Source organism: Cetorhinus maximus, unplaced genomic scaffold (genome assembly GCF_964194155.1).
Source record: "Cetorhinus maximus unplaced genomic scaffold, sCetMax3.hap1.1 HAP1_SCAFFOLD_1164, whole genome shotgun sequence".
Classification (NCBI taxonomy): Eukaryota; Metazoa; Chordata; class Chondrichthyes; order Lamniformes; family Cetorhinidae; genus Cetorhinus; species Cetorhinus maximus.
In genome coordinates, this window is record NW_027597106.1 from 31,061 (window position 1) to 42,500 (window position 11,440).

Here is an 11,440-nt window from a genome sequence, read left to right on the forward strand (position 1 = left end):
GGAAATAAATGCCAACATTGCATTTGCCTTCCTAACTACCGACTCAACATGCAAGTTAACCTTAAGAGAATCTTGGACTAGGACTCCCAAGTCCCTTTGCACTCCAGATTTCTGAATTCTCTCCCCCATTTAGAAAATAGTCTATGTCTCTGTTCTTCCTACCAAAGTGCATGACCTCTCACCCCACAAAACCGCCCCCCACCTCACCAGCAGGTCTAAACTTAAGCACAAGGAGACATGACAACAAACATGAGATTAAAGAACTTTATTTATAACAAAATGTACAGGTAAAATCCTTTTTAAAAAAAAACTCAACACTCTAAAAATCCCATAAATCCAGGCACATGTACAGCATTACACAAAAAAAAACACAATGATGAGCGTGAAACTTTATGAGGGTTTGGCAAGGCAGCGAGGGACATGCTGAATTCTGGTCTCCGACCGAGAGTCGTTTCACAAACCCCCCGTGCTGCCCAAAAAGAGGCACTACTCACCCCAGTCAGGCTGAGTGGTGGAACAGAGTTAGACTCTCTCCCTGCCAGCGCTGACTGCATCCCCTCAGACTCAGAGGTGCGGTGTGAGGTGGGAACTGCAGTCGCTAAGGGAACGCTGGATGAAATGATGTTGCGTCCGTCTGTCTGTCTGTCCGTCTGTCCGTCTGTCTCTGTGAGGACGAATGGTTGGGGAGTGGGTTTTGGGGGTGGGGGAGAAACCGAATCACTCAACATTTCAAAGGGTGAATGTGAAGGAGGTTGGGGTGGGGGTGGTGGGTGGGAAAGAGAGGGTTTCAGGGGCTGGAGTCTGAAGGGGCAAAGCTGAGAAAGAGGTGAAGGCAGGAGTAAAGACTCCAGCTGATAAGGGCATCGATAAAGTACAGTTATGAATGAGGGAATTTCTTAACACAGCATTTAAATAAGCACCTCATTACTCCCAGGGCAACACAATAAACAAACAGGCGGGTTTGCCTATAAAAATGCCCTTTCCACAATGGTGGATAAAATATATAAGACCAGGGTGTGTGTCTGTGTGTGTTTTTAAAAAAAAAAGCTTAACTCTCGGGAGTCCCTCAGGTAAAACGTGGGAGAGTAAGCCAGCACATTGCAGTCTGCTACCCGACTCTGCCATTATCCCTGGGATGCCAGAACACGGGACAAGCTGAAATATTAGGACAATTAAATTAAAAGGGATTCGCTTCAGGCTGTCTCATGTTCAACATCCAGTGAAAATAACCTCATCCACAACATCTCCCCCCACCCCCTACCCCCCGCAAATCCTTCCCTTTTCAGCTTTAAAATGCTGTTAAACAAAAATATAAATCACAAATGCACAGCTTTATCACTTAAAAGTAATCCCAAGCAGAAATTTACACAGTTCTACTCAAAAAAATCAATTCTCCCCCCTTCCATCGACACTGGTTAACTTTGGTTCCTTCAGTGAAGGGGTTAAAAGGTGTTTTTGAAGAAAAATCAAATCAATCGCTGGCCCCAGCGGCGCAGTGAGTGAGCGAGCGCCCGCCCACCACCCCCGGGGATTCACACAAACTCCTTGTTGCTGCTGGGAGCCTTCGACCTGGCCTTGGATTTCGGGTAGGAGCGAGGGTAGTTGTCCTTCTTGGGACAAGAGCAGCTCAGCATCCCACCCCCGATCAGGATGAGCGCCGCAGCCGCCCAGTTCACAAAGATAGCCGATCCAAACTCGTACCTGCAGAGAAACCAGAGCATTAGATTTCAATACGATATTACACAGGGGTCAAGGTCCGACATTTACTGCGTAACACTGGGGTACAGCGCTGGTGGGGACGGGTCTGTCACTGCATAACACCGGGGTACGGCGCTGGTGGGGACGGGTCTGTCACTGCATAACACCGGGGTACGGCGCTGGTGGGGACGGGTCTGTCACTGCATAACACCGGGGTACGGCGCTGGTGGGGACGGGCTGTCACTGTATAACACCGGGGTCCAGGGCTGTCACTGCATAACACCGGGGTCCAGGGCTGTCACTGCATAACACCGGGGTCCAGGGCTGTCACTGCATAACACCGGGGTACAGGGCTGTCACTGCATAACACCGGGGTACAGGGCTGTCACTGCATAACACCGGGGTCCAGGGCTGTCACTGCATAACACCGGGGTCCAGGGCTGTCACTGCATAACACCGGGGTACAGGGCTGTCACTGCATAACACCGGGGTACAGGGCTGTCACTGTATAACACCGGGGTACAGGGCTGTCACTGTATAACACCGGGGTCCAGGGCTGTCACTGCATAACACCGGGGTACAGGGCTGTCACTGTATAACACCGGGGTACAGGGCTGTCACTGTATAACACCGGGGTCCAGGGCTGTCACTGTATAACACCGGGGTACAGGGCTGTCACTGTATAACACCGGGGTCCAGGGCTGTCACTGTATAACACCGGGGTCCAGGGCTGTCACTGCATAACACCGGGGTACAGGGCTGTCACTGCATAACACCGGGGTACAGGGCTGTCACTGCATAACACCGGGGTACAGGGCTGTCACTGCATAACACCGGGGTACAGGGCTGTCACTGCATAACACCGGGGTACAGGGCTGTCACTGCATAACACCGGGGTACAGGGCTGTCACTGCATAACACCGGGGTACAGGGCTGTCACTGCATAACACCGGGGTACAGGGCTGTCACTGCATAACACCGGGGTACAGGGCTGTCACTGCATAACACCGGGGTACAGGGCTGTCACTGCATAACACCGGGGTACAGGGCTGTCACTGCATAACACCGGGGTACAGGGCTGTCACTGCATAACACCGGGGTACAGGGCTGTCACTGCATAACACCGGGGTACAGGGCTGTCACTGCATAACACCGGGGTACAGGGCTGTCACTGCATAACACCGGGGTACAGGGCTGTCACTGCATAACACCGGGGTACAGGGCTGTCACTGCATAACACCGGGGTACAGGGCTGTCACTGTATAACACCGGGGTACAGGGCTGTCACTGTATAACACCGGGGTACAGGGCTGTCACTGTATAACACCGGGGTACAGGGCTGTCACTGTATAACACCGGGGTACAGGGCTGTCACTGTATAACACCGGGGTACAGGGCTGTCACTGTATAACACCGGGGTACAGGGCTGTCACTGTATAACACCGGGGTACAGGGCTGTCACTGTATAACACCGGGGTACAGGGCTGTCACTGTATAACACCGGGGTACAGGGCTGTCACTGTATAACACCGGGGTACAGGGCTGTCACTGTATAACACCGGGGTACAGGGCTGTCACTGTATAACACCGGGGTACAGGGCTGTCACTGTATAACACCGGGGTACAGGGCTGTCACTGTATAACACCGGGGTACAGTGGCAAACACCTTGTTCACTCTGTTAACCAAGCCAATCATTCACACTGAGCCTGTGAGCACAGAGACACGACTGACTGGTCAGACTGCAGCCAGTCAGTGAGGTTTCACCAGGCCCACAGGGCAGGTGACCAGCCAACTACAAACTGAAGAAACACGGCACCGAATTAAACCCTCACTAACTGCCCCCTGGAGAAACAGAGAGGGTATTTACTTAGTGTTCACCGGCTTGAGGGGGTTGTAGAAGTCTTGAACAATCTCATTCCCAAACCACGAAGCACCAATCAGTGCGCAGAGCCCTGTTGAGAGAGAGAGAGAGAGAGAGAGGAGATTAATGGTTACACAGTAGGTAGAACATTAACAGACAGCAGCTGAGCTTAAAGAAGCTTTCACACAGGGTCTGCCCAGGACAGGAATTCATTATCCAGCCTATAACTTAGTTAATCCTCCCAAGATGTTTCACAGAAACATAAATTGATACCAAACCCATGGATGACCCGCAGTCTAAAGCTTGGTCACAGTGGCATTGTAGTGAGCGAGTGAGTGAATTCCAGAGCTTTAGGCCTCAGGCAGCTGAAGGCACGGCTGCCAATGGGTGTGCGATGGGAATCAGGGGTTGCTCAGGAGGCTGGAATTGGAGGAGGTTACAGAGATAGGGAGGGGTGTAGGGGCTGGAGGAGGTTACAGAGATCGGGAGGGTTGTAGGGGCTGGAGGAGGTTACAGAGATCGGGAGGGTTGTAGGGGCTGGAGGAGGTTACAGAGATAGGGAGGGTTGTAGGGGATGGAGGAGGTTACAGAGATAGGGAGGGTTGTAGGGGCTGGAGGAGGTTACTGAGATAGGGAGGGTTGTAGGGGCTGGAGAAGGTTACAGAGATAGGGAGGGTTGTAGGGGCTGGAGGAGGTTACAGAGATAGGGAGGAGTGTAGGGGCTGGAGGAGGTTACAGAGATAGGGAGGGTTGTAGGGGCTGGAGGAGGTTACAGAGATCGGGAGGAGTGTAGGGGCTGGAGGAGGTGACAGAGATAGGGAGGGTTGTAGGGGTGGAGGAGGTTACAGAGATCGGGAGGGTTGCAGGGGCTGGAGAAGGTTACAGAGATAGGGAGGGTTGTAGGGGCGGAGGAGGTTACAGAGATAGGGAGGGTTGTAGGGGCTGGAGGAGGTTACAGAGATAGGGAGGGTTGTAGGGGCTGGAGGAGGTTACAGAGATAGGGAGGGTTGTAGGGGCTGGAGGAGGTTACAGAGATAGGGAGGGTTGTAGGGGCTGGAGGAGGTTACAGAGATAGGGAGGGTTGTAGGGGCTGGAGGAGGTTACAGAGATAGGGAGGGTTGTAGGGGCTGGAGGAGGTTACAGAGATAGGGAGGGTTGTAGGGGCTGGAGGAGGTTACAGAGATAGGGAGGGTTGTAGGGGCTGGAGGAGGTTACAGAGATAGGGAGGGTTGTAGGGGCTGGAGGAGGTTACAGAGGTAGGGAGGGTTGTAGGGGCTGGAGGAGGTTACAGAGATAGGGAGGGTTGTAGGGGCTGGAGGAGGTTACAGAGATAGGGAGGGTTGTAGGGGCTGGAGGAGGTTACAGAGATAGGGAGGGTTGTAGGGGCTGGAGGAGGTTACAGAGATAGGGAGGGTTGTAGGGGCTGGAGGAGGTTACAGAGATAGGGAGGATTGTAGGGGCTGGAGGAGGTTACAGAGATAGGGAGGGTTGTAGGGGCTGGAGGAGGTTACAGAGATAGGGAGGGGTGTAGGGGCTGGAGGAGGTTACAGAGATAGGGAGGGGTGTAGGGGCTGGAGGAGGTTACAGAGATAGGGAGGGGTGTAGGAGCTGGAGGAGGTTACAGAGATAGGGAGGGGTGTAGGAGCTGGAGGAGGTTACAGAGATAGGGAGGGGGCGAGGCCATGAAAAGGTTTGAAAATGAGGGATGAGAATATTAAAATGAAGGTGTTGTTGGACCAGGCACCAGTTCAGCGAGCCCGGGGTGTGGGGTGTGGGGTGATGGTCCGTGACGATGGGTGAAGAGGACTGGGTGTGAATTAGGATGGCAGAGATTGGGGTGAGATTGACTGGAGTCCTCTCGAGCTGGGCCTGTCTCCAAACACCGGGCATTTATCGACTCCCTGCCAATTGGGCACCCTGCCAAGGGTCAGCACATCGCAGCCAACACCCTCTGTGTACCCATCCCCCCTCCGCCAAGCGAGTGGGCAGACAGGGAAGAGACGGAAGGGCAGACGGTGTCCCATCCTCCCACCAGTCCCCAGTGCTGGAGAGACCTCACCTCAACGCCTTCAGCAAAGGCCAAATCGTGTTCTATAGCTTCACACCCACCCCCCAGGCCCTGGCTCAGCTTGTGGGGTGGGGTGGGGCTGACAGGCGGGCATGGCATTCTTTTTGGGCGAGTCTGGATGGTAAGAACGAGGAAGAAAAAGAGAGAGGGAAGCTCAGCCTGGGCCTATCCACCATCAACGTGTATTCACTCGCGAGGTCATTGCACAGCAAGGCTCGGGATCTCTATCGTAGCTGCCCATTTCCACCCCCCCCCAACCAATGGCACAGGGCAGGATGTGGCGTCGAGGTTCACGGGTGGCCCCTGTTGCAGCCATCGGGCCCCCCTAAACAGGAGCTATACCGGCGAGCTCACCTGCCAGGATGAAAGCGATGCCACCACCCATGGCGATCCGGGACTTCTTGGCTTTGTCGTCACCCCCGCACTTGGTGCACTTCATGCCCACGGAGCTGATGCCCACGGCCAGGACTCCCACCACGATGCCCACCACCATCAGGGCACGGGTAGCTTGAAGGGAGGCTGAAAGAAAACAGGATGGGGTAGGGGTGTTAGAACGTAGACCCAACCAACAGGGGAACCCCCCAACTCGACCCTCCCTACCCACCCCACACGGCATTCCACCCCCCCCCGATCGCCCACTGGCACAACACTTCGCAAAGTCTCGCACAAAACCCCCTTTCTTTTCTCAGGTACAGGATGAGGCCATTCTGCCCCTCATGCCCCCTCCAACATTCTATCAATGATTGGTCAGCACCTCAACTGGAGTTTGTCATCTTAACCCCCCGGTACCCAACACGATAATCTCTCAATCTCAGTTTGGAAATTTCCAAATGACCCTCAGCCTCAGTAGCTTTTTGTGGGGGGTGGGTGTGTGTTGGTGGTGGGGGGAGAGGGTTCCAGATTCCCGCTCCCCTTTGTGTGGAGAAGTGCTTCCTGACATCACCCCCCCCACCCCGAACAACCTGGCTCCAATTCGAAGGTTCTGCACCCCGCCCTTGATCTGGACTCTTCCCCCACCCCCTTCAGAAACAGAGGAAATAGTTTCTCCCTATTGGATCCTTCAATGATCATAAACACACCTCAATTCGATCACCCCTTAATCCTCGAGGGAACACAAGCCCAGTTTGCGCAACCCGTCTTTGCTGGGGGAGGATGGGCTGAATGGCCTCCCTCTGTGTTGCCGTGGGTGCAAAGCTAGGGGTGTGGGGGGAGAAAGCTGGGGGAGGGGACCATTACAACACTTCATGTAAAAGTCTCAATGGGTTGCGAAGTGTATTGGGGCGCTCCAACCCGGGGAAAAGGCACTTGCGAAGCACCAGCAACAGGCAGGAGGGGCTGAATGGCCTTCAGTGTTGTACAGTTCTACAGTGGGCCTCAGGACCCCGATTGGGACAGGCGTGGGGGGGGGGCGCTGGGATGGTAATGCGAGGGTTACTGCTGCAGGGAGGGTGGAAACGCGTCGGTGACACTTTACCAGCCAATTAACGATTAAACTGGCACCAAACTGCTGGCTCAGCCTGAGCGCGGTAACCAGTCACCCCTTACCCACCTGGCTGGCATATACCCGACAGACAGGGGGGGGGCACCTAACCCTCCCCTTGCCTTTTACAAACACTCGGGGGTCCCAAAGCATTCCGCAGCCAATAGGAAAAGGCCCCTTTCCTGAAGCTTTAATGCAGGAAAATGCAGCAGCCAATTTGCGCACAGCAAGATTCCACAAACAGCAACGCGCCGAGGATCAAATTATTGTTCTGTTGTTTTTCTTTTTAAAAAATAAGAGAGTGACCTTGGGTGAGGAATAAACATTGGGTGGAGGACACCGGGGAGAATTCCCCCTCCATCTCATCCCCTACCCCACCCCCCCTCTTCAAAAGTGGTGCCCGAGGGATCTTTTACCTCCGCTTTGAGGCTACCATCTGACTCGGAGGTCACCGTGTCATGGTTAACACAGCAAGTCTGCCCGGGACCGGGGGTGGGGGGGTGGGGGGGGGTTACCCACTGTACCTAGTCAGGAAAGACAGAGCAGGAGGAGGAGGGAGGGGGTGCCAATCGGGCAGCTCTGTCGACGAACGCAACGGGTCGAGTGGCACCCTCCCCTCGCCCGCCCAGCTCCGGAGAGTTCTATGACCCAGAGGGCGCAGACCGGACGGGACGGGGGCTAAATACAGAAGCGGACCCTTTCCAACCGGCCGGGACACCAAGAGCGGAGCTGGACGGGGAGTCCACAGATAACAAGAGGTTTCGGACAGAGCGCAAGGAACAGCCAGGAGGCAGCGAGAAACGAGCAGAGATATTTCGCCCCCTCCACCCCTCCCCCCACCTCCGACAACACTCTCTCCAACCCCTCCCCCACCCCCAATGAAAAGAGAACCTCGGCCTGGTTCAGTAAAGGTGTGGCCAAGACCGGTCCAAACCGGAAAGTTCTCTTTTCCTGGTTACCTAGGCTCCCTTCCCCCACTCCACCTCCCCCCACACACACACACACACACACGCAGAGCGATTTGCATTCCACAGAAACCCTTATCCTTATTTACTGTGCGGTTTTGGAGAAGGATAGTGTTCGATAAACACCAGACAGATTACAGCCTCACCTCGCCCCCATTCCCAGTGCCTCTTCTCCACACCGTAAACTCACCCAACCCAATACCTGCCCGTTCTCCCACCCACCCCCAACACCCTGTCTCACTCGTACCAATTCCTACCCTATTGCCCTCACCCCCCCAGCCTCAGAAGCTACCTGCAAAGCCAGTCTGCTATTTTTTTTTTATAAAAAGCAGATTTGGTAAAATGGCTTCCAACCCTCTGTTAGCTGCTCTACCACATTCTACCCTCCGCAAACTTTAGCTTGTCCAAAACCACACTGCCCTGTGTCTTAACCGAGTTCCCCAATCACCCCCTCAGCCCCGTGCTCACTCACCTACACTGCCTCCCAGTCTCATATTAAAATTCGCATCCTCGCTTTCAAATCCCTCCATGGCCTCACCCTGTTCCCTATCTCTGTAACCTCCTCCAGCCCCTACAGCCCTCCCTATCTCTGTAACCTCCTCCAGTCCCTACAGCCCTCCCTATCTCTGTAACCTCCTCCAGCCCCTACAGCCCTCCCTATCTCTGTAACCTCCTCCAGCCCCTACAGCCCTCCCCATCTCTGTAGCCTCCTCCAGCCCCTACATCCCTCCCTATCTCTGTAACCTCCTCCAGCCCCTACCACCCTCCCTATCTCTGTAACCTCCTCCAGCCCCTACAACCCTACCTATCTCTGTAACCTCCTCCAGCCCCTACAACCCTCCCTATCTCTGTAACCTCCTCCAGCCCCTACAACCCTCCCCATCTCTGTAACCACCTCCAGCCGCTACAACCCTCCCTATCTCTGTAACCACCTCCAGCCGCTACAACCCTCCCTATCTCTGTAACCTCCTCCAGCCCCTACAACCCTCCCTATCTCTGCAACCTCCTCCAGCCCCACCAACCTCCCTATCTCTGCAACCTCCTCCAGCCCCTTACAGCCCTCCCTATCTCTGTAACCTCCTCCAGCCCCTACATCCCTCCCTATCTCTGTAACCTCCTCCAGCCCCTACAACCCTCCGAGATCTCTGCTCTCCTCCAGTTCCGGCCTCTTGAGCATCCCCCGATTCCCATCGCTCCACCATTGGCGGCCAGGCCTTCAGCTGCCTGGGGCCTAATCTCTGGGATTCCCTCCCTAAACCTCTCCGCCTCCCTCTCTCCTCCTTTAAGAGGCGCCTTCAAACCTGGTGACTGGTGACCTGGCCCTGATGCCTCATTACGTGTGTCTGTGTCTTGTTCCGTGACACCCCTGTGAAGCCCTTTGGGATGCTTCCCTACATTAAAAGCGCTATATAAAAACAAGTTGTTGTTGGAAGGCTTGGAGTCAGTGCGCAATGGAAAAGGCAGCCGGAACCAAACCAACCAGGTTCTGTTAACAGAGGGCAAGAGGCGCAGGAAATGGGGCCACAGGGGGTTGTGAAATCTTGGTTCCCATTACATGATGGCAGATCAGCGCCTTCATCTCTGGGGTACTGAGGCCAACAATACAGGTCAATGATGTGCTGCAGAGCAGGACTGCCCCCCTGTAACCCCCCCTCCCTCCACCCAGCATCTGCCCGCTCCCCACCCCACCGAGACATCACTGTCCATGTCCGCCTGGTAAGATCTGCCAATTCCCAGGGAGTTAGGCCAGAGAGCGGGTTCTCCTGAGGCAGAGCGCGGATCAGACCAACAAAAAATTCTGCAGGTGGCGATGCCGAGGTTCCCACCCCACAAGTGGGACAGTCCCCGTACCCAGTGCGCCGATTAAACCATCATAGCAAAAAAAAATAACACCCTGACGGCCAGAGGGAAAATTTACCCCAAGCCCCCAAGAGATCAGGGTTCAAAACTACGCAGTAAAGGTTTAGGGAGGGAATTCTAGCACCCAGAGGCTCAGGCAGATGAAGGAGGATGGAAATGGAGGATGCACACGAGGCTGAAATTCTACCCCACCAGTCGTTGCCTCCAGAACAATTCTCTTGCCATCAGGAAACATCCCAGTATCCATTCTTCTGAAAACGTACCCAGATATCATCCAGCCCTTCCCCTGGTGGAGCTCAGTCCATCCTCACACCTACCCACCCATATCTCTCTCTCTCTCTCCCACTCAGTCCCGAGACACTGTGGGAATATTACTGGATGGTTACTGAATAACCCAGACCCTTAATGTTTCACACATATTTTCCATGACAGCTTTTATAAAATATATTCGTTCACGGGGGTGCGGGCGTCGCTGGCTAGGCCAGCATTTATTGCCCATCCCCTAACCGACCTTGTTCAGGGGGCATTTTAAGAGTCAACCGCATTGCTGGGGGAATTTAAATTCAAAACTCATTCATAAATCTGGAATTTAAAAGTTCCTCTGATTAACAAAGATTGAGAAACTACCAGATTGCCATAAAAAAAAAACAACCCCCATCTGGTTCCCTTTAGGGAAGGAAATCTGCCGTCCTTACCCGGTCTGGCCTACACATGACTCCAGCCCCACAGCCTAGCAAGCCGTTCAGTCATAGGCGGCTCACCACCACCTTCGAGGGCACCTAGGGGTGGGCGATGAACACTGGCCGTGTCAGCGATGCCCACACCCCAGAAAAACAACTAATTTAAAATACATCTTGCGATGGGAGGTTTCACTTCACACCGCCCGCCCCACCCCACCATTTCCCAACAGGGTGGGGTGGAGTAGCAGGAGCGTTATCCCAACGTCGGGAATTGGCCACTGGGTCAGTTCCCGGTCCTTCCTGGAGGGGGCGAGAGAGCCTTCGAGGGGGTCAGGTGAGTCAAGCTTGCCCTCTCTGCCATCAGGCAATTGTGTCACGTGGGTTTCCCCTAGGACACAGGTACTGTGGCTGGTACAGATTTGGACATCCCAGCACCTTGAATGTGAACTTCAAGCACCCAGCCACCCAGGGTTAGGTTAGCCTCTCCCATCCCGAACGCAAAGCCTCCAAATCTCGGCCATTCTCTGCCCACAAATCGCCCTTCCTTCCGCTCCGAGTGCCAAGAGAGCTTCCCATTGGGCCCAGCTCCCCAACTCAGCCCCACCCACCCAGCGGGTCCACCCACCCTCCTCCTGCCTTGGGAGCTCCATAGAGAAGAACAAACCCGGTTTGGTTTCCACCTCCCCCACCCCACCAGCCCCTTTCAGGGATACTGAGGCCAACTCCACCATCACCCTTAGCCGGACCCCCTTGACCCGATACCCACACACCAGGAACCCCAGTAGCTTTCCCCTCCCTAGCCCAGGGCAGCCGCGCCACTTGTAATC

General features: G+C 54.7%; 1 protein-coding gene across 2 annotated transcripts in view; it reads right to left on the minus strand.

Annotated features, from left to right (window-relative positions):
• Positions 1 to 250: 250 nt before the first annotated feature.
• Positions 251 to 11,440, minus strand: part of LOC144675803 (claudin-7-like) — a 20,272-nt gene continuing 9,082 nt past the window's right edge. The window contains exons 2-4 of one of the 2 annotated variants that reach the window (XM_078536386.1): positions 5,983 to 6,147; positions 3,567 to 3,651; positions 251 to 1,701 (exon numbers count right to left, since the gene is read on the minus strand). In XM_078536386.1, coding sequence (XP_078392512.1) covers positions 1,533 to 1,701; positions 3,567 to 3,651; positions 5,983 to 6,147 — 419 coding nt within the window. In that variant the 3' untranslated portion in view covers positions 251 to 1,532. The remainder of the gene's footprint in view (positions 1,702 to 3,566; positions 3,652 to 5,982; positions 6,148 to 11,440) is intronic. The other variant, XM_078536387.1, reaches the window with a different exon arrangement.